This window comes from Peromyscus californicus, unplaced genomic scaffold, assembly GCF_007827085.1.
Source record: "Peromyscus californicus insignis strain IS unplaced genomic scaffold, ASM782708v3 Scaffold_3__1_contigs__length_106647218, whole genome shotgun sequence".
In the NCBI taxonomy this organism is placed as follows: Eukaryota; Metazoa; Chordata; class Mammalia; order Rodentia; family Cricetidae; genus Peromyscus; species Peromyscus californicus.
The window spans coordinates 23,118,307-23,140,837 of NW_026294551.1; the positions used below are offsets into that span (position 1 = coordinate 23,118,307).

Below are 22,531 nucleotides of genomic sequence, written 5' to 3' on the forward strand. Positions count from 1 at the left end.
TCCTGTGGCAGCTGAGCGGAGAACTGGCCCATATCAAACATGCTGACTTTGTTCTAAGTTCAAATTTTAAAGTCTATGATACACCAAAATAATATGGTGTGTGTGTGTGTGTGTGTGTGTGTGTGTGTGTGTGTGTGTGTGTGTGTGTTCATGTGGGGCATGAACATGTGTGTGCACAGGCACATGTGTGTCCATGCATGTGTAGACCGGAGATCAACCTTGGGTTTCACTTCTTAGGTACCATCCATGGCTTGTTAAGGTAGATTGGTTGGCCATGTAGCCCAGGAGACCTGCCTGTCTCTTCCTCCCCAGTGCAGAATTATGATCATATGCCACCGCACCTTTAAGGAAAAAACTGAGTTCTGGGAATTTAACCGAGGTCCTGATGTTTACAAAGCAAAGCACTGTACCCACTGAGCCGTCTCCCCTACCAATAATATAAACTTTTAAAATATATTTTTTGATAGGGTCTCACTACACAGTTCAGACTCTCCTCAAACTAGAAATGCTTCAGCACTCTTTGTACTGGGATTACAAGCCGGCAAAGGCAGCTAAAAAGCATTCCTTCACCTAACAAAAGTAAGACACCAAGCATCTGACTCTGCTCTTAGTCCTTGGACAAGTATTTTTAGTCCCCATGACTATCCAGATGTGCACAGTTAGGTGACCGAAGGACACAAAGGCAGTGAGTGGCAGAGCCTCGTTGAGTGCCGAGCCTTCTAGGACAAGTGGTTTCCGAAGGCAGCATCTGCCTTGCTGCCGGTGCCAAGGCAAGCAGCCGAGTCCTCACAGCCCTGTGTCGTGGATAATGGGAACGGGAACCATATGTCCTCAGCCTGAAAACGAGGATGCACTAGGGAGCCAGGAAAAGCATGCTACAGTAAACAAACATCTGAAGAGTTTACTGAGCTATTCTCAGACTCTATCCTTTTGTGGATCTTTATATAAGAATCAAAAAAAAAAATCCCTATGGGACAACTGATGAGAAGTATATGTAGCAGGGAGATTCATCTTGTTAAGTTGGCATTTTGTGCCTTTGGAGGAGAGTCCCATTGCAAAAGGAAAAATTTTAACCATGCGATTCCACAACAACATGAAATCTGGTAATCAATGTGCACCAAAGATACAACTGTTTATTTAGGTTACTGATTTGGAAAGAAGGAGGAGAAAGGAGAAGGAGAAGGAGGAGGAGAAGGAGGAAGAGGAGGAAGAGGGGAAGAAGAAGACATATCATGCCTATGAACAAAAGAAAGAACCCAAAGTATGTGAAGCATCATTATCTATGAGACACATCTACATTTCTCCTTCCTCTATCTCCCTGGTTGTGGAAATAGTTAATCCACTTTTTTTTTTCCTTTTGAGACAGTGTCTCACTTAGCCCATGCTGACTTTGAACTTGCTATGTAGCCTAAGATTACTTTGGACTCCAGATCCTTTCGTCTCCACTTCCCATGCACTGGGATATAGCTGTGTACCACTGTATATGTAGCCCTGGGGATCAAACCTGGGGCTTTGTGAGTGCTAGGCAAGCATGCCACCAATGGTACTACAGTTCCTTTAAAAGTAGTAAAATTAGGTTTTAATTACCATTGAGGTGACTTTAGATCCTAGAGCCTGAGGCACACTTGTGTGTGTGTGTGTGTGTGTGTGTGTGTGTGTGTGTGTGTGTGTGTGTGTGTGCATGTGAGAGAGAGAGAGAGAGAGAGAGAGAGAGAGAGAGAGAGAGAGAGAGAGAGAGAGAGAGAGAGAGAGATTCTAAAATAATCTAGCTGTTGCCTGGAAAGTTTCAGGAGTAAGCAAAGCTGGGAAATAAGGAGGCCCTTCCTGAAGCAGCCTGCCCAGTGTGTTTTGAGCAGAGCTACAATATTACAAATATGGGGGAGCCTTCCTTTGTGCCTGCCCCACCCCCCTCAAAGCTGTATTGAATAATACCTTTGCAGTGTAGAAAGAAAACTTCCACCATTTCACTTGATAGTCATAGGATATCAAAGGGGGAGGGAGAATCTCCCCACAGCATTTGGGCTGGGGAGAGGGCTCTGTGAGTAAAGTACTTGCCACACAAGCACTGATATCTGAGTTTGGACCTCCAGCACTGATGTAAGAGCTGTGCATCTCCAGCCTCGGGAGGAAGTGGAGACAGGTCGGCCCCTGGAGTTTGATGGCCAGATGATTTGACAGGATTAGTGAACTTCAGGTTCAGGTAAAAGACCGTGTCTCAAAAAGTAAAGTCAAGCACGGAGAGGAAAACGTGGATATTTGGCTTCCGCAAGTACCCCTGCATACACATACACACATGTCAACATGTGCTCATATATACACCAACACATGCATACAAGAGCCACATTTCCAGTTAGGCCTAATGGTGGATATCTGTAATCTCAACCCTTGGGCAGCTGGGGCAGGAGGATCATAAGTTCAAGGCCATCCTGGACTAAGTAATGAGTCCCTGCCTCAAACAAACAAAATATGATTTAGAGATAAAAATTAGTTCCCTGTGACCAGTAGCATCAGAGTTGAACATATCCTGAACTGGAGAAAATAAAGATGCACACAGTGACCTTAGATGCTTTCTTTTAATACATTTACAATATATTAATACAATGCAATAATAATATTTACAAAAATAAACTTTGGAAGACTATAGAGATAGCTCAATATTTAAGAACACTTGCTACTAGCAGAAGACCCAAGTTCAATTCCCACCACCCATGTGGTGACTCAGAGCTATCTGTAACTGCAGTTCCAGGGCACCCAATGCCCTCTTCTGACCTCTGAGAGGATGAGGCATGTACATGGTACATATATGCATATAGGCAAAACACTCATGCATAGAAAATAAAATCAAACACATCTAAAAGTTACCTTTTGATTTTTCTGTATATGAGCTGCTGTTCTAGCAAAACAATTTATAGTATCTTACACCTAATGGTAAATAAATGTATTCTTAATGAATCTCTTCAATCAACATGCATAGTGCCTGTGTCATTTACAGACAGGTGCTTCCGGGGCAGAATCCAGTCACCAATCTGTGTACCTCACTCTACTGAATTATGTTGAAAACTGAGTTCTTTTGTGGCCATGTGCTCCAGGTTAACCTTAATTGCTGATACTAGAAATGAGCCCAAAGAGACGGTGGGAGGGGCTGGGGGAGCTTGGTCCGCAGGTAAAATCACAGTCAGATAAGAAAGTCCCGGTGCTCCATTACACAAAGTGTGACTGTAATTAACAATATTGCATCATCAAAACTAGAAGACAGAATTAGGAATGTTTTCAGCACAACGGAATGAGAAATGTCTGAGACGATGACGATGACGGCAGGTTGCCTCCTGGATTGATCAATACGCGGTGGGTGAGTGTACCACAACGTCACACTCCACTCCGTAAACCCGAACATTTTCTGTCAAATGGCACTCCGTCATCTCATGGCTGTGATTTTCAAGTTTTCACAGTGAACAGTGAGTGTAAGATGTTCATGTTTAGAGATGTAGTAAGAATCATTTAATGAGACCATGACTCAACCGTTACTCAAACAGAAGTTGACTTAATTAGTCAAAAGATAAACAAGAGGGGTCATCAGTTCCCAGCCAGGTATATAAAGGGACCCGACCCAGAAGAGACATCACACCTGAGAACACCCACCCGCTCTCCACTTCTCAGCCCCACTCCAGCCCAGACACCCACCATGACCGGCTCCTGCTGTGGATCCTTCTCCTCCCAGAGCTGTGGAGGCTGCTGCCAGCCCTGCTGCTGCAGAGACCCCTGCTGCTGCCGCCCAGTGTCCTGCCAGACCACAGTGTGCCGCCCTGTGACCTGCGTGCCCCACTGCACCAGGCCCATCTGCGAGCCCTGCCGCCGCCCCATCTGCTGTGACCCCTGCAGCCTGCAGCAGGGCTGCTGTCGCCCCATCACCTGCTGCCCCACCTCTTGCACAGCTGTGGTCTGCAGACCCTGCTGCTGGGCCTCCACCTGCTGCCAGCCCATCTCTGTGCAGGCTCCCTGCTGCAGGCCCCCCTGCTGCCAGCCTGCCCCCTGCCGCACCACCTGTAGGACCTCCCCCTGCAACACCTGCTGCTGAGCAGTGAGCTGAGCACCTGGGGCAAGCTGCCGCCCTTTGGAAAATAGTCGTGTTCCTATTTCTCTCTCTCTCTAACCTCTTGCCCTGAGCCACCGATGCCTTAAATCAACCAGCTTGTGAATGGAGGCCCGGAGCCTTCCATTAAGGCTTGTGCACCTCTTTTTAGCAGGCTTTGTCCTTCTCTCCTTCTTGGGTCTAAGGTCTTTTTGAAGATGTTTATTTTTTTTAATAAATTTCTCTTCTTTGGCCTCACAAAACATTGCTTTGCTCTTACTTACTTGTGCCTTTTACATTATTTTAATTTATTCTTTGAGAATTTTCTACAGATGTACAACTTACGTTGATCACATCTATCTCCCACACTCCCCTCTTCAATTCCAGACCAGCCTCCCCTCCCCACAACCATGAGCCTCTTACAGCTTCACGCCTGTTTTTTGGTAACCCACTGAGTCCCATTAGTGCTGCATTTATTTGCATGGGTACAGGGCCATCCGCTGGAGCATGGCCAACCTATCAGAGGAGGGGAGTGCATCCTCTTCACGTTTTTTTTAAAAATTAGGTCTCAAAGAAATTTTGGTTGCTTACCACAAACTGCATAGACCATGAGAAACATTCAGCTGAGGTTTTTAAAAGCTTCCCCCTCAAAAATCTCACAAGTCCCCACACCTAAGTGAAAAATTATAGGCAATTAATGACTACTACTAAAAGAGAGAGGAAACGATCCTCCCCATGGACAAGCCCCCTATTGGTTATTCAATACCAAGTGGTCATCTCTAAAACATATACACATGAGCAACACATGAAGTTGTGTTTATGTATTTGTGTGTGTATACATGTAATAATCATAAAGAAAAAGAAAAATTAAAGTATGTCCTTTTGTTTTTTACTATTATTATTTCATGTGTTTGGATGTTTTGCCTGTGTGTATGTCTATTTGTCGTGTGTGTGTGTGTGTGTGTGTGTGTGTGTGTGTGTGTGTGTGTGCACCTGGTGTTTCAGAGGTCAAAAGAGGGTATGGGATTCCTTGGAACTGGAGTTATAGGTGGTGATGAGCTGCCCTGTCAGTGTTGAGAATTGAACCCAGATCCTCTGGAAGAGCAACCAGTGCTCCTAACCACTGAGCCATCTCTCCAGCTTAATTTTTTTCTTTCATTAAAAGCCTCTGGGGAGATGAGTCATATCTACCTTGACCCAATTAAATAGAATATGAGAAATGAGATGTATATATCATATAGTATCCACAAAGACATTAGTATTGTTTAGAAAGAAAGTTTGAAAAATGTTAGTATCTTCTATGAGTTAAGTTTTGTTGCTGTTCCAGATTAGAAGGAGAGCAGCTTTCTCATCAGTGGAAACAGTCTAGACAAAGGTATGGAGGGAAGTGCCTCAAGGATCATCCATACATTTTGTCTAGAGCACTGGATACACGAGGAGCCGCCATGGAAGGACTGTTTAGAGACTTACCATATTTTGCCTGTCAGCCAATGGAGTTTGTGAGTAAGCACTAAGGAGCTGTTTCAAGCCTTGGGTCCATACATGGCAGGACAGAAGCTGGTACTGGGATGATCTGTGGGAGCTTTTAACGACGATGAGAAGAAGGCTCAGTCAGAAAAAGTGCCATGCAAGAGCAAGAACAAGAGTTCAACTCCTAAGCACCCGTGGAAAAAGTCAGACATGGTAGTACAGGCTTGCAGTCCCAGTACCAGGGAGAGACACAGCCTAATCAGCGAGCCCCAGGTCCCCAGGAGGGACTCTGTCTCAAAAAAAATAACATGGACAGCTCCTGAGGGTAACACCCAAGGTTGAGTTCTGGCTTCCCTATTCATGCACAAACACAAAAACCTGAACATGTATGTTCACACATACACAGAGAGGGAGGGAGGGAGGGAGGGAGGGAGGGAGAGAGAGAGAGAGAGAGAGAGAGAGAGAGAGAGAGAGAGGGAATGAAGGTGACACACACAGAAAACCAGAAGGTACATTAAATTTAAAGTGGGAGACAAGAAACAACTAGAAAGCAAATGTGACTTATTTCAACTCTGGGCTAAAAATGCTTAAAATGGTTTTAACATATTTATGCTTCTTTGCTTTGTGTTTCAGATTCTTATTCTGTAGTATAGCCTACCCAACACCTCATGTTTATATTCTTGAAGTATTTAAAGTAAAGGCACCACACAACGAGTTTTACTGATACACACTGAACCTGGAAAGCAGCATGTCATAAAATATAAAGATCTGGTCTAGGAAGGGGGAGGGGACCATCACACCCATCTCTTCTCTCTGTGTGTACAAATGCTCATTTAACGTCTACGAATTTCTCTGTTCCCAGATCACGGTGTTCTTTCAACAGTTGATGCTGAGGTAAAATGAAAACTCATGCCTACCACAACACCAATGTTCTGGTCTAGGACTTTGAGAATGAATGGCTCTGTTTCTTAACTCATTCCTTTAATTCATCAATCCTATTGATACCCCACAGCTTTGTGCACCAGAGCAAAATATGAGGCAGATAATTATTCTCTTTCTTTGTAACCCTTCAGTGTTCTGTGACTAGTAGAACTGAACAAGCTTGTGACACTCACATTGAAAACAGTATTGGTTTCTACACCTAAAATGTCAAGTGGTCAAAAAATGGGTTATTGTTTTTTCGTTCCATTATTCAATGATTACATGTAACTATTTTCAACTTCATGCCTATCACCATGGTTACCAGAGAGCATACATCTTTACTGAAACTAGCATGAACAATATTCCAACATAAACTTACCACTGTCCAAAACAGTATCCCCATCTCATAAAAGCCAACTTTGTGCTTGAATTTATATGCATAGGATTAACAAGCCCATCACTGAAGCAAAAATGACTCTTGGTCACTACACATTTTTCATGTCCCCTCATGTAACCCTAAACATACAGCAGAAAAATCACGTTGTTTTTGTCGACTACCAGAAATGATTTTTACTTTTCATTTGCTAAGATTTATCCTAAAATTTTGCTTTTGTACCTACTAACACATATTAATAACCCATTTTTAATCCCTCTTACAAACATTATGAACCAGAGAGACAGTATTTCCTGATTCTTTTCATCTCCTTGACTCTTCTTTGTAAATTATGCTGCTGTCCCATTTGGTTCAATACCCTTTTTGCAGGGCATATGGTGTAATAACATAAAATGACATAAATTGAAAGCCTTTGGGGAACACTGTCCAAATGATCCACAAACATCAATTTTAAACTATCATAAGGAAGCATAAGTTTCTCTTGACTGCTTTGTGGGTGCTTTTCCCCACTCACTGATTACAAATTTTAGCCTCTTCTTTAAATTAAATTGGAGTGCAGCAAGTTTTGTTCCATATATTCTCCTGAGTGACAAATGAGTCCTCAAATATTAATGTCTTAAGTTTAGAAGAGCTCACAGAAATCATACAAAAAATATCTGGAGATATCTGTGAATTCCTTTTAATGTGTAACTTATCTTTCTATGTGTAACTTTCTACACAATGATGTAGAAACAGTGATCTTAGCAATAAAATAAAAACAGAACCATAAAGATAGTCTTCTTGAAGGACAACCCAGGATCAATGGTCCTTTTCTGTATATTTGAGATTTGGCGAGTGTGTCCCTGTCGTTATAATTACAGGTGAGAGTCACCTTGTCAGGTGCCCATGACCACAAACACAAAACTGAGGCCAAGACTCAAGTGGAAATCACGACTCTGTTTGGACATAAAGCATTTAACGTGTCTACCTCAGATGAACATATATGATGAGCATTAGCTGAGCAACAAGGAAACACCCAATTTAAAATATGTTTAAAGTAACTCAGGGGCCCCAGAAAATCTGGTTTTAAGAGTAACAAGATAAAAATGCTCCCTGTCACAGAGCGACTGCCCAAGCCTTATAAAAGGCCCCAGCTGGAATAAGCAGCCAAAAGCCAGACACTCATCTCAACTTCACAGCTCTCCAACCGACTCCCGACACCATGGCCTGCTGTGCTACTAGCTTCTGTGGCTTTCCCACATGCTCCACTGGTGGCACCTGTGGCTCCAGCTGCTGCCAGCCCAGCTGCTGCCAGCCCAGCTGTTGCCAGCCCAGCTGCTCCCAGTCCAGCTGTTGCCAGCCCACATGCTGTCAGACCAGCTGCTGTGGAACTGGCAGTGGCCAGGAGGGTGGCAGTGGAGGCGTGAGCTGCCGCGTTAGATGGTGCCGCCCAGACTGCCGCGTGGAAGGCACCTGCCTGCCTCCCTGCTGTGTGGTGAGCAGCACACCCCCAACCTGCTGCCAGCTGCACCATGCCCAGGCCTCCTGCTGCCGCCCCTCCTACTGTGGACAGTCCTGCTGCCGCCCAGCCTGCTGCTGCTACTGCTGCCCGCCCAGCTGCTCTGAGCCCAGCTGTTGAAAATCTTCTGACAAGAATCCTGAGAGGATGACACTTCAAAATGAACCAGCCTATAACCCTAGAAACCTAATTTAGTCTTGATAACTCAGCTACTGTCCCAGCTACAGAATTTCCCAGGAGGTAAATTCATTTGCCGTGAAGGAGCCAGCGTCTTTGCTGGCTTAAACACCGACAAAAGCCCTACAATGTGGAGAGGGGCATGTAATACATTACCAGAAGTATCACCAGAAGTATTACAATAGCTTATTGGGACTTGTATTTAATAAAAAGTATTTGATCTCTTCAATGATAAGAAGTTATTGTCACTGCTTTCTTTCCTTTGGGATTTGTTAATAATAGCGGGGATTGGAATTTTTCAAAGTCTCAACATGGCACTACAGTATTTTTTTTGTTTAACTATCCTTGTTCTTTCAATAACTCTTTTTCTTTGTTTCCTGCTAAATGACCCATTATTTCTGCAACCAAAATACATCACTAAAAAACACAACAACCATGAGGACCCTTACCTGAACGAAGTGGTCCTGGTGTTCCAAAAGGTCCATTTTACAAATAGGAAGTCTGTGTAATTTGGGTGTCTGAGGCATTGCCAAGCACATCCAGTCACTCACGTGTGACTCTACAGATGATGCTTTCAAACATCAAAGGGATACTAAGGTGTAATGCAAAATGAAAGACCATAAACTCAAGACGACAAAATAACAGCACTAGATGTTTCTAGCCACAGCTTGTAAGCCGTGACCCATGACTACTGAGCAAGTCACTTCACTCGCCTGAGCATCTATTTCTCATCTGAAAACTGGGTGATATCCCTTTCAGGGAGAGATGTGTTGATCATCTCATGAACAGATGACATGCTGGCCTTATCCTCAGACATCAGAAGAGGAAAAGTACCCAATGATCCAATAATATTATACGCTTTATTGTTGTTGGTTAGTTTATAATGTCACCCTCACACACTCTAGAGTCACCTGAGAAGAGGGACCCTCAAATGAAGAAAAGCCTTGATCAGATTGGCCTGTGGGTATGCCTGTAAGGAATTCTCTTGATTGCTAATTGATGTAGGAGGCTTCAGCCCACTGAGGGCACTGCCATCCCTAGGCAGGTGGCCTGGCCTGTGTAAGAGTGCAAGCTGAACCAGGCTGCAGTCCCACCAAAAATGTATGAAGGTTCCCTTTCCCTTCGTCCTCACCAGTGCTTGTCAGTTATTTTCTTGATCTTAGCTATTCTGAGTAGGGCGAGATGAAAATATCAAAGTAGTTTTAATTTGCATTTCCCTAATTGCTACAGACGTTGAATACTTTTAAAGATATTTTTTAGCCAAATTAAATTCTACTTTTGAGAGCTCTCTGTTCAGATCTATAGCCCATTTTTTTAAATTGGGTTATTTGCTTTCTTAGTTCTTTGTATATTCTGGGTATTAATTCTAGATAGGGAAAAGTTCTCAATATTTTGCCCGTAGATGAAGAGTATAAGCAATCAATGGCTCCAAAGAGAAAGAGAGAAATAATTTTCTTTGGGAACAATTCCCTTTTACCTTATATGTCATCCAATCCCAAGTGATCAGCCCTACACACAAGCACATACCAGCAGCACTAAAGAGACTCAACTCAGTAAGAGATACATTATTTTTAAGAAAAGAGGTTATGAATTTGAGGGGGTGGGGCATGAGAGGAGTTGGAGGAGAGAGGAGGAGGAGATATGATGTTAACACAATACTCCAATATTCATTTATGAAATTTTCAAACACTAAAAAGAATTAGATAAAAATAACCCAGAACCAAAAGAAAATAAAGCAAGCTAAGCATAAGCTGAGAGTGAGCCAAGAGGTGACTTGGTTTGTTCCTCCATGATTTCTGCCTCAGTTCCTGTCCTGACTTCCCTGAGGGATGGACTGTGACTTGAAAGTATAAACAGAAATAAACACTTTCCTTCCTCCAGTTGCTTTTGGTCAGAGTGTTTTTATTGTAGTAGCAGCAAATCAAACCCAGACAACTGTCATTTTGAAGATTTTATAAGCTGCCTTGGAACATTAAGGCATAATGACCTCAGTAAGACCGTCTCGATCCATCATGCCCAAACTGATGAAGCCAGGATGTTTGCTGTTGTTATCTCACCTGTTAGTGTCTTGTAACTAGTGATCCTCGATATGTACTTTGGAAAATGATGAAAGAAAGTATCAGTCTACTAACCTGTATTTTTGTACCTATACAATCCTCTCAAGTGCTGCGAGGCAGAACACAGAGCACAATGTTGGTCACATCTTATCACCATTCTTACTCTAATCTCCAAAAGGTGTTTCTAAAGTAAAACAAGTCCAAAACAAAAGCTACACAATGGAGCTTCCATTCCATGGGATAAAATCTTTGGTCATAGAATCAGTGTGGTGAGCTACAGGTCATGACTAGCAGCGTTTAGCAAGTGATTGTCTGAAGGTTATAGGGTATTCTTCAGGGGTGATTAAAGAGATTGGACATCAGAGGTCTAAAATGTGCCATGAGGTTGAGAAGATGGCACAGTGGGTAAGGGTGTTTGCTGTGAAAGGAAGAGGACCTGAGTTCAAATCCCCAGTGCCCATATGAAAAGCCAGGCATGGCCGTGCGTGCTGGTATTGCCAGCACTGGGGAAGTTGAGACAGGCAGACCCCAGGAACACTCTGGCCATCTAGCTAGTCAACACACAGAGAGCTTCAGATTCACTGAGAGATCTTGTCTCAACAACAAAACGGAGGCGCCAGCAAAGGTGGCTTGGTGTCACAAAAGTCTGACCACCCAAGTTGTATCCCCAGAATCCATGTGAAGATGGAAGAAAAGAACAGATGCCACAAAGTTGTTCTCTTACTTCAACATGCACCCCATGGCCTGTGCACACCTGCACACGCACCGATGATGATGATGATGATGATGATGATGATGATGATGATGAGAGCAATAGAGGAAGATTGCTCATATCCTCCCCTGGCCTTCTCCATGTCCACACACTGAGGAGTGTGCACTCACACGCTCCTGTGCACATGAACCACAAGACACACACATACACAAAATGCACTAAATACCCCTTTACTATACACTTTAAAATGGTTCTTTCATGATATATGAGTTTTACATCAATTTGTAAAATGTAAAGGAGGCCTCCCCTAGTACAACTTCATAACAATTAGAAAAACACCACCTTGAAGTCAGCATATACCCAGGGGACACAGCTCATCAGACATACAGTACATTGGCATGAAGAATGGTACACACTTGCTTCTGTGTGAACACAGCCCCACATCCAGGCACAACCTATACACCTGTGCTTAATGGGCTTACAACACGGTCAATATCCAAAATCCACATCCTAAAATATAGGTCTCCTGTCTCCAACTGGAGAGTTAAAAGTTGAGGCATCTTTTACTTAGAAGGACTTCAACTCAGAAGCATCCAAAGGACATAGGTTGATATTTAGAAAACTCAAGAAGGACCTTCTTACTTGGTTAAGGCTAGAAAGTTGGGGATGAGAGGAAGTCTTTGAGGCTTGTTTGCTGCCTGGTTGAGGTCCCTGGATAAACTATAAAGCACAAAAGCATGGATGCCCTGGGCAGGAATGGTGCATTCACTTGGCTGGTGTATCAACCACCACACTTTATCCTTCAGAACTGTAAGAGAGAATTAGATCAGACTGGTTCAGAGCATCAGTGAAGTGAGGGTGAAGAAAGTTGGGGAACCCCCCAGAACCAGGACCATGCTGTCTTACACAGAAACCACTCAAACATCAGTACCACTCTTAAGCAGAGAGAGGGTCAAGTATTCAAAAATAAAAGTCCAAAAGTCCCTTGTTCTTACCATACAGGAGTGGTCTGGGCCCTCCAAAATGAAGTCGTGAAAATATAAGAGAATAAGCAGGATGATTTTTATAACATCAATGTCCAGACACCCGCATTTCCAGTAAGACACAGACGCAAGTTCCCGGTATTTAACAAGGATAGAAAAATCTACAAAGAGAAACATCATGAATATTTTTATCTGTTTTGATTTCCATGGAAATCAATACAGAAGAAATAGACTCAAGTGGGGGGCAGGGGGCGGAGTCTGGCTATAATCCGTGTTCTTGATTTAATTGAGGTTAGTAAGGGGATGTTCAGATTCATCTTCACTTTATGGCAGAGAAGTAGAACTCTCAAACTTTAAGTGACATTTGTGTAACTGCTTTATTAGATGTATCATGTGTGCACCCACGTGCACAGAGGTGCAGTAGGAGGAGTTAGTTCCTCCTCCCACCGCATGGTTCCCAGGGATCAAACTCAGGTCATCAGGCTTGGTGAGCTGTTCTTTTATCTGCTGAGCCAGCTTGCTGGCCCTTGAGCACTGTGTTTCATTGTAAGTAATTACCTAAGTCCGTAATCATGAAAGTTGACTTAAATCTTGTACTGAGGGAGCTCTTGAAAACAGTGCCAAGGTAGAAAAGGCAGGAACAATAATGCCATGCATAATGCCATTATCTCCAGGGCCTTTTATCAACAATGTACCGCAATGTCTCAAATACCCGAGATCGGTATCTTTAGCACCAAGCATCCTGCTGAATTTGAATTTCAACATGAATTAAACAGCCCCTGAGATCATTATCAGGACACCTGCACGTTCCAAGCACCTAAGGTGAAACATTAGCTAACCGAAGAAGCTGGGGAGACTGCTCAGTGAGGAAAGTGCTTGCCACAGAGTGTGAGGGCTTGAGTTTGACTCCCCAGGATCCACATAAACCCAGAGGGATCTGTAATCTCAGAATGTCTATGGAGAGATGGGAACTGGAGACAAGAGGATCCCCCAGCTTGGCCCATGCTGTAGAAAACGAGAGAGCCTGTTTCAAACAAGGTGAAAGGCAAGGACCCACACCTGGGGTTGGCTTCTGACCTCCACAGGAGCTCCATGGCACATGCATGCATTCACTCACATACACGAATGTGTACACACACACACAAATGGAAAAAGAAAACTAAATTTTATCCTCAGTCAGATGATAGAAGCTCAGACTTCAGATTCACCACTTGGTTTTATGTAGCCTTAAGGATCTTTCTTTCTTTCTTTCTTTCTTTTTTTCTTTCTTTCTTTCTTTCTTTCTTTCTTTCTTTCTTTCTGTCTTTCTTTCTTTCTTTTTTCTTTCTTTCTCTCTTTCTCTCTCTCTCCCTATTTATTTGTTTATTTATTTAGTTAGTCCTTTTTTAATTTATTCTTCTCTCATATAACACATCCTCTCCCTTCATTCCTCCCAGTCTCCCTTCCACCTCCCTCTTCCCTGGATCCACTCCTCCTTTGTTTCCCTTCAGAAAAGAGCAGGCCTCCCAGGAATACCAACCAAAGACCGCAAAACAAGTCACAATGAGACTGGGCACAAACCCTCATATCAGGGCTGAGTGAGGCAACCCAGTAGGAGGAAAAGGGTCCCAAGGGCAACCGAAAGAGTCAGAGACACCCCTTCCCACTGTTAGGAGTCCCACAAAAGCACCGAACTGATCTGTTGACAGCTCAGTTTCCTCCCCAGCATTATGAGAGCAGCAGTAAGCCCCATGCTTAGGATTGCCGGGAAAATGAAATGGATTGCTACCAGGTATGGTCGGTTCTCTAGGAACATGATAAGTGCCCAAAAAGCATTACCAGTAACTATCTGTTCCCATTTTCCAGGTGCAGAGAAGGAATCTGTTCTGTCCAGTGGAACCCACCTTTGCTTTTCAGCCAAAGGAAACAGACAAAGGAATTAAACTCCCATGTGAGATTCAAGACCCAATTACAAGGGTCAACACTGAGTAATTTTGACTCTCCTTAAGTAGGAGCAGAATTAGCTAATCATCCTTTGGCAATAGGAAAATTATAGCAAATATGGGTGATCCATGCTTGTGTTTCCAATGAACGCTAATGACTACTTCCCAGTAGTTAAGAGGCCTAATTGAACGCCAAATAAAATAAACTTTTTACAGGCTTTCAGGAGACTGAACAAGTAACTCGGGAAAAAACAATTATCATTTAGAGGAAAATTATATAAATATAAACAAGGAAGAGACTTTGGAAATTAGGGAAACAGCAGCCAGCCAAGGATTATAAAAGGACTGGAGTGGCAGTCACCACCCAAAGTCAAAAAACTTCTCCAAACAAAGAAACCTTCAGCACAGAGCAACGTCTGGTACGATGGCCTGCTGTGCTACTAGCTTCTGTGGCTTTCCCACATGCTCCACTGGTGGCACCTGTGGCTCCAGCTGCTGCCAGCCCAGCTGTTGTCAGTCCAGCTGCTGCCAGCCCAGCTGCTCCCAGTCCAGCTGTTGCCAGCCCAGCTGCTGTCAATCCAGCTGCTGCCAACCTAGCTGCCCCCAGACCAGCTGTTGCCAGCCCACATGCTGCCAGACCAGCTGCTGCCAGCCCAGCTGCTGTGGAACTGGCAGTGGCCAGGAGGGTGGCAGTGGAGGCGTGAGCTGCCGCGTTAGATGGTGCCGCCCAGACTGCCGCGTGGAGGGCACCTGCCTGCCCCCCTGCTGCGTGGTGAGCAGCACACCCCCAACCTGCTGCCAGCTGCACCATGCCCAGGCCTCCTGCTGCCGCCCCTCCTACTGTGGACAGTCCTGCTGCCGCCCAGCCTGCTGCTGCTACTGCTGCCCACCCAGCTGCTCTGAACCCAGCTGCTGCCAGCCCAGCTGTTAAGACCCAACTGTTCAACTTTCAAGTCTTCGGCCACTAACACGTTCTTGAACTTCGATTTGGCTTGTGTTTGGGGGAGGGAGGGCCACCAAACTGTTGGCCTCACAGAACATTTTTTTTTTGTCTAATACTGTGAAAATAATAAAATACAAATTTGACCCCAAAATGAGAAAACCAGTTTTCCTTTTGATTTCCCCCATGTTACAAGGGTTGAGGCTCCCAAGGCCATGGAAAAATCTTCTATGCTGAGATACTTTCCATTCTCCTTTCACTGTTCTTAAATTGCTCTTATAAAAAAAATGGTTGATGTATCAAAGGTAATAAATTATATCTGTTGGCATATCAAAATCACTTCTTTTTATTTAGAGGGCAAATAATAGACACTTCATAGAGAGCCACATTAAAAAATTTCTGAGTTTTATTCTATACCTTTATTTATTTTGCATAGGAAGTGGGGCATGCACATGCTGAGGTGTGAATGTAGAGATCAGAGGCAATCTTTCCTTCCATCTTATGGTTCTGAGGATTGAACTCAGATCATCAGGCTTGGTAGCAAGGGCCTTTACCCACAGATTTATCTTGTCAGCCCATCTTTTATATTCTATATTGCTCTTCTTATGGGATGGAAATGGAATGAGTCCCAAGGGTAGTTAAACCACATGAAAAGCTGCAGCATTTCCATATTCTTCTTTCATTCTGCTGCCTTCATTAAACACTCTGACCAAAAGCAACATGGGGAAGAATGGGGCTGTTTGGCTTAAACTTCCAGGTCACTGTCCATCACTGAGGGAAGTCAGGGCAGGAACCTGGAGTCGGAAATCATGGAGGGATGCTGCTTAGTGGCTTGCTCTCTAGCTCACTTGAAGGCTTTCTTACAAGATCAGGACCACTGCCTAGGGATGGTGCTGCCCATAGTGAGCTCAGCCATCCTCAATCAAGTGATAATCAAGACAGTCTCTCAAAGACTAACCTGAAAAGGATACTCACTTTGTTGAGAATCCCTTTCAGGTTATTATAGGCCATGTCATGTTGACAGCTGTCACTGACTAGGACACCAAGAGTCTCTTAATCTTACCCAGTGCTTTTACAACTAGATGGCATAGAAGCTAGAATCTCAGAACCTAAAGGGGACTTCCTTTCCCATCCACTAGAAGGAAGCTGTTTCAGGCAATCTTAAAACAGTGGTAACACATGCTAACAAATCACTCGTTTCTACTAACTTAATCTTGCAGGACAGAAAGAGACGGGTGTCAGGATGGCCAACCTCTCCCAAGAAAACACAAACAGATGGAGATTTTAAAACCATTTTTCCCAGTTGCTAAATAGCAAGTGAGGATAACCAAGATTTTGCTCAATAGTTATAATTAACTTATGTTCTTTGGTTTCAGATGTATGCTTAATAGAAAAAGATGTGCTTATTATATATAAATGTGCTTTTATGTAATATGTAGTGCTGTGGATATCGCTCTGTATACATAAAATGCTGATTGGCCAGTAGCCAGGCAGGAAGTATAGGCAGAACAAGCAGAGAAGAGAATTCTGGGAACAGGAAGGCTGAGTCAGGGAGATGCTGCCAGCTGCCGCCATGAGTACCAACATGTAAGATACTGGCAAGCCATGAGCCATGTGGCAAGGTATAGATTTACAGAAATGGGTTAATTTAAGATAGAAGAACTAGATAACAAGAAGCCTGCCATGGCCATACAGTTTGTAAGCAATATAAGTCTCTGTGTGTTTACTCAGTTGGGTCTGAGCAGCTGCGGGACTGGCGGGTGAGAGAGATTTGTCCTGACCGTGGGCCAGGCAGGACTGGAGAAAACTTCAGCTACAATGTATGGAGATAGATTTTTATATATATTAAGCGTAAGTATCAAGAAATGCCTCATAAATCCAGGCAACTTTTCAAACTAACATGAGGGGACCTTGGACTTGGAACTGGAGGGTACAGAAGATGATATGTAGGTAGGTAGGTATAGATAGATAGATAGATAGATAGATAGATAGATAGATAGATAGACAGATAGATAGATAGACAGACAGACATAAAATCATCATCATCATCATCAACATGGCTAGTAGGTAAAGGTGCTTTGACCAAGACTGACCACCTGAGTTCTGTTCCTGGAATTTTCACCAGTGGGAGAAGAAGTAAGTCCCTCAAGCTGTCCTCCCACTGCCACATGAGCCCTGTAGCACACAGACAGATACACACACAAAATAAGTAAACTTAAGGAATGAAATGAGAATTTGTTTCGGTTTAAATCATAATTTCTACATTCAAAGAGTAACAAAACCCCGAAAAATAGAAGGTGTGAATAAAGGGCAAAACATAAGCCAACAGCTCACTTCCCTGATAGACTGTCTAGCAGCGTACTCCAATCCAGGGGTGCCTTATACGGACAGGGCAGAAATGGAGGCATGTGGTGGTGTTGTGTTCCCCAAAATATTGTGTACCCTAACAAACTTATCTGGCGTCAGAGAACAGAAAAGCCACTAGATACTTAGGATAGGCAGTGGTAGCACACGCCTTTAATCCTAGCATTCCAGAGGCAGAAATCCATGTGTTCAAGGATACGGCCAAGCATGGTGACTCATGCCTTTAATCCCAGAAAGCGAGCCTTTAATCCCAGGAAGTAATGTCAAAAAGCAGAAAGGTATATAAGGCATGAAAAACGGGAACTAGAAGCATTTGGCTGGTTAAGCTTTCAGCCTTTGGAGTAGCAGTTCAGCTGAAAGCCATTTGGATATGAGGACTCAGAGGCTTCCAGTCTGAGGAAACAGGATCAGCTGAGGAACTGGAAAGGTGAGGAAGCTGTGGCTTGTTCTGCTTCTCTGATTTTCCAGCATTCACCCCAATAACTGACCTTGGGTTTGTTTTTATGAATAAGAACTTTTAAGATTCCTGCTACAGAGGCACATTCTGTCCTTCTGCCCCCTTAATTATAGCCACCAACTCCTTTCAGGTACACCACTTAAACAGTCCAAGGTTTATAGAAGAAAATGAAATTTGATCACAATTAACAAAGGTACAGTGTAAATTCAACTTTTCATAGTTATCACGTAGTGTTTTGTGTTTGGGGTTTTTTTTGTTGTTGTTGTTAGAAAACAGGGTCTCATACACCACTGTCTAGCCTCAAATTTACCATGCAACCATGTATGAACATGTAACCTTGAACTTCTTATTCTCCTGCCTCCACTCTCAAGTGCTGAGATTACAGATGTATGCCACCACATCTGGTTCATATACTCCTGAGGAACTGGACCCAGGGCTTCATCCATGCTAAGCAAGCACCGTCCCAACTTAACTACAGCCCCAGCCAAACATATACTGTCAGTCATTCTTTTATTGTTTTTTTTTAATCCCTAGTGAGATTGTGAATCTGAGGAGATCCTACCACAGCCAATTTATTAACCCAGCATAATTTCTATCTGCATTTTAAATATTTATCCTTATACCCACAGATAAGTATAGCTCTCATCCCTCATCAAAGGAGTTTCTCTTTGCAACAGATGGAGGTCATTACAGAAAACTATAACTAGTCAAAATGCAGAGGACAACTGGTCATGTTGTGCCCAATCCCAATAGATTCATCAACAGCACAACTTCTGCATCTAAGGCTCTGGGGACATTGTGGATGAGGGTGTGGAAAGATAGTAAGAGCCAGAGGACCAGGAAATTGGCTGTGAGACTCTCTCCTAGAAATGACAGGGAACATCAACCATGATACCTCAATAGAATAGTTGTCTAAACCAGACCAGAACAAGGACAAGACCAATAGATGAGCTAACATGGGAGGAGGGACTCTGATGGGCCCCACCCCTAGACAAAGAACTACAGGCAAGTAAGAAATGCTGAGAGCAGGAAAATTAGTCTTCTTTAAGGATTGGTTATCCAACACTATGTGATCAGCTCTGAACTCAAGCAGCACTCAACAGACTCAGAAGAGTGTGTCTATAGGTTTACGTTCATCTATACTTAACAATAATAATGAAAGACAAAGAAGACACTAATTTGAGGGGGTGTAAAGAGTGATGGGTGACATAGGAAGGGCTAGGGAGTAGATAGGGAAGGGGGAAATTATGTAATGTGTTTTCATTTTAAAAATTAAAATTACCCTGGTGGTAGTGGCACATGCCTTTAATCCCAGCACTTGGGAGGCAGAGGCAGGCAGATCTCTGTGAGTTTGAGGCCAACCTGATCTACAGAACGAGTTCCATGACAGCCAGAGCTATTACACAGAGAAACCCTGTCTCAAAAAAACAAACAAAAAATTAAAAAAAAACAATTTATAAAATAAGTAAATAAACTATGCTGTGCTCATACTCTGGAATATTATATAGCTCTTAAAATGAGTTTTAAGAAAAAACTGGGATCATTTGGTAAAATGTTTGCCATTTAAGCATGAGAACCTGAGTTTGATCCTCTGCACCCATATAAGAAAAAATGTTGAGTGTGGCCATGCACATCAGCAAGCTCCAGGTTTACTCACCCTGTCTCAAAAAGATGAAATGGAGAGCAGTTAAGAAAGACGTCTAGTGTCTACCTCTGGCTTCCACACATACAAAGAAATTGAACAATGTAGATACAAATATATCTGTGGGAAAATCCTACAAACATGCAACTATCAATATTCAATCATAAAGAACTTGAAAATTTGAGCACAACTATAACTAAAAAGGACACAGAATCCATAATCTAAAACTCCCCCAACAAAGAAAGTCCAGGGACCAGATATATTCACAGGTAAATTCTACCAAATATATATAAAGAAAAATTAACAGCAATTCCCAAGAAATATCTCAAAAAATGTTCAGTGTTCTCAAAATTAGGGGGGAAAATAGAAGAGGGGGAAAAACACCTCCAGACTCAGCCTATAAAGCCACCATCACTTAATAGCAAAGTAAAGACAAAGAAACCACAGAATGATATTCCAATTAATATCCACACAACATTAATTAGTCAAATATTATCAAACAGAGTTCAACGGGACAATAAAGAATTAAAAAGCATTACTAAGTGAGAATTTATCTTACAACGCAGGAATTGTCCAGTATATAAAAAAAATCAGTGTAATCATAATTTAACAGATAAAAGGGAAAACATACATGGTTATCTCAATGGCCTCTCCAAAAAAGGTTTTGATAAATATGATAAATTTTAATATTGATCATTTTAAAAAGCACTCAGTAGGACCAAAGGAGATGGCTCAGTGGGCAAAAGCTCCTGCTTCCAAGCCAGACAAGCTGAGTTTGATCCCTGGACTCACATGATGGAAGAGAAAAACAGACTCCTGCAAGTCATCTTTGAACCTCCACACATGCACTAACACACACACACACACACACACACACACACACACACACACACACACACACATCTGTGCATACAAAAATGCATAAATAAATGTAATTTTTAACATTTAAAACTAAAAAAAAAAGCTAGGAAATGAATGAAACTACCTCAATAGAACAGAAGCCATCGACTAAAAGAATACAACTAATCTCATCCTCAGTAGCCAAAGCTTGATGGTTTTTCCCATTAGCTTAGGAATAAGACAAGAATGTCAACTTTTGCATGCTGTTTATCACACTACTAGAAGTACTAGCTAGAGAAATCAGGCAAAGAAAAGAAATAATATCAACTAGATTGGAGAAAGAAAAAGTAAAACTATCTCTGTTCAAAAATAGCAGGATCTTGCACACACATACACCTAAAGATTCGCACACAAAAGAAGTGTTAAGACCAATCGATGAACTTAGCAAAGTTACCAATGTAAACTCAATAGACACACACACACACACACACACACACACACACACACACACACACTCGAATTCCTATACGCTAACAATAAGCAATATGAAAAGGAAGTTACAGAAAGAATTTACAATGGCCTCAGAAAAAAACAAACTCTGAAGGGATCAATTTGACTGAGGACAAATATTTGGACACCAGAAATAACAACAGAATGCTGAGACAAATAAGTGGAAAGACATCCACGGATTGTAAAGCTTATGCTGTGACAATATAGTACCAGCAAATCTACAGATACAATGCAATCCCTCTCCAACCTCGATGCTGCTTTTGTAGAAAATGTTCCCAGCACCCACCCTGAGTGCCTCACAACTGCCTGTAACTCCAGCTCCAAGGGGGTCCATCTCCTCTGGCCTCCTCAGGCACCTGTGCTCCCGTGTGTATACCAACACACATGCACATAATTAAAAATAAAATCAATCTTTTTTAAAAAGAACAAAATTCATTTTGTAAACTACCCGATTTCAAAATGTATTTAAACTAAAGTAATCAAAATAGTGTGGTATTAACACAAAAACAGACATATAGGATAGAATGCTCAGAAATAAATCCTTGTGCATAGTCAAGAAATTTTCAATAGGGGTAATAAGACCCGAAGGTTAAGATGATTGACATAAATATTTTAAATGTTAACATAAATTTCATGCAATAAGTATTTGTCATGATTAAAATTTGAATTTAAATGTATATAAAACCCAAACTTTGTTGAAGTTGAAGAACCACACACACATACACACAAACACACATTTGTTATTTCTTCTAGAAGCAGGAATGAAGGTGCCAAAGAGTTAACTGCTGGTATTGATCATTGCTGGTACACTAGCCCAGGAAAAGATGCGCGCGCACGTGCGTGCGTGCGTGCGTGCGTGCGTGTGTGTGTGTGCATGTCTGTGCACACTGGGGAAAGGGGACATCAAATTTTCTTTATATAACTCCATTATGGTGTGCCTTGTTAAATGGTATATATTTATAGCATATATATTACATTAAATATATATTTAATGTAACAAAAACAGAAAATAATGCAAAAGCAAAGTCATTAAAGGCTTCAGTTTGTAAAGCATGCATTGGTGATGGCCTTGTTAAATGCTATCCATTATATATACATATATATATATATAATGATATGCATGCAATATATATGTATATTATGACAAAGACAAAAAACAATGTAAAGGTAAAGTCATTAAAGGCTTTGATTTTTAATGTATGCATTGATGACCAAAAGAAGCATAGATCTTCTATCTTGCCCAGGCTGATCCCAGAAAGGCAGACTTTGTTTGGATGCTGATCAATTAAATAGCTCGTGTCTTGATGACACCAATATTAGTCTTACGGAGTCTGAGGAAACTGTTTATGAATTCATGATTGTTATTGAGTGGCTTCTTAGGAAACAAATGCTCAGTCCGGATGAACCGTGCCTAAGGTTATCAAAGGTCAGCTGAGACAAAGCAAGCTGGCACAGTGTTTAGCCCACAGCCTGTCATGTGACTTTCATAGAGGGCTGCTGTGTTTGGCAATACACCTTCTCTTAGACCAGAGGGGAAAGAGGAAGCTCAATGCCACTTAATTGATCACTGACTAC

The 22,531-nt window shown here is 42.4% G+C and overlaps 3 protein-coding genes across 3 annotated transcripts; all 3 read left to right on the top strand.

Annotated features, from left to right (window-relative positions):
- The first annotated feature begins 3,682 nt into the window (after positions 1-3,682).
- LOC128123245 (keratin-associated protein 2-1) lies at positions 3,683-4,075 on the top strand. The gene has a single exon (XM_052759442.1). It carries the CDS (start codon positions 3,683-3,685, stop codon positions 4,073-4,075), a length of 393 nt encoding a protein of 130 aa, XP_052615402.1.
- Positions 4,076-8,055: 3,980 nt separating this feature from the next.
- On the top strand, positions 8,056-8,472 carry LOC128123244 (keratin-associated protein 9-3-like). The gene has a single exon (XM_052759441.1). It carries the CDS (start codon positions 8,056-8,058, stop codon positions 8,470-8,472), a length of 417 nt encoding a protein of 138 aa, XP_052615401.1.
- A 6,155-nt stretch (positions 8,473-14,627) lies between these two features.
- On the top strand, positions 14,628-15,134 carry LOC128123401 (keratin-associated protein 1-3-like). The gene has a single exon (XM_052759772.1). The coding sequence runs from the start codon at positions 14,628-14,630 to the stop codon at positions 15,132-15,134; it is 507 nt and encodes a 168-aa protein (XP_052615732.1).
- The last annotated feature ends 7,397 nt before the right edge of the window (positions 15,135-22,531 follow it).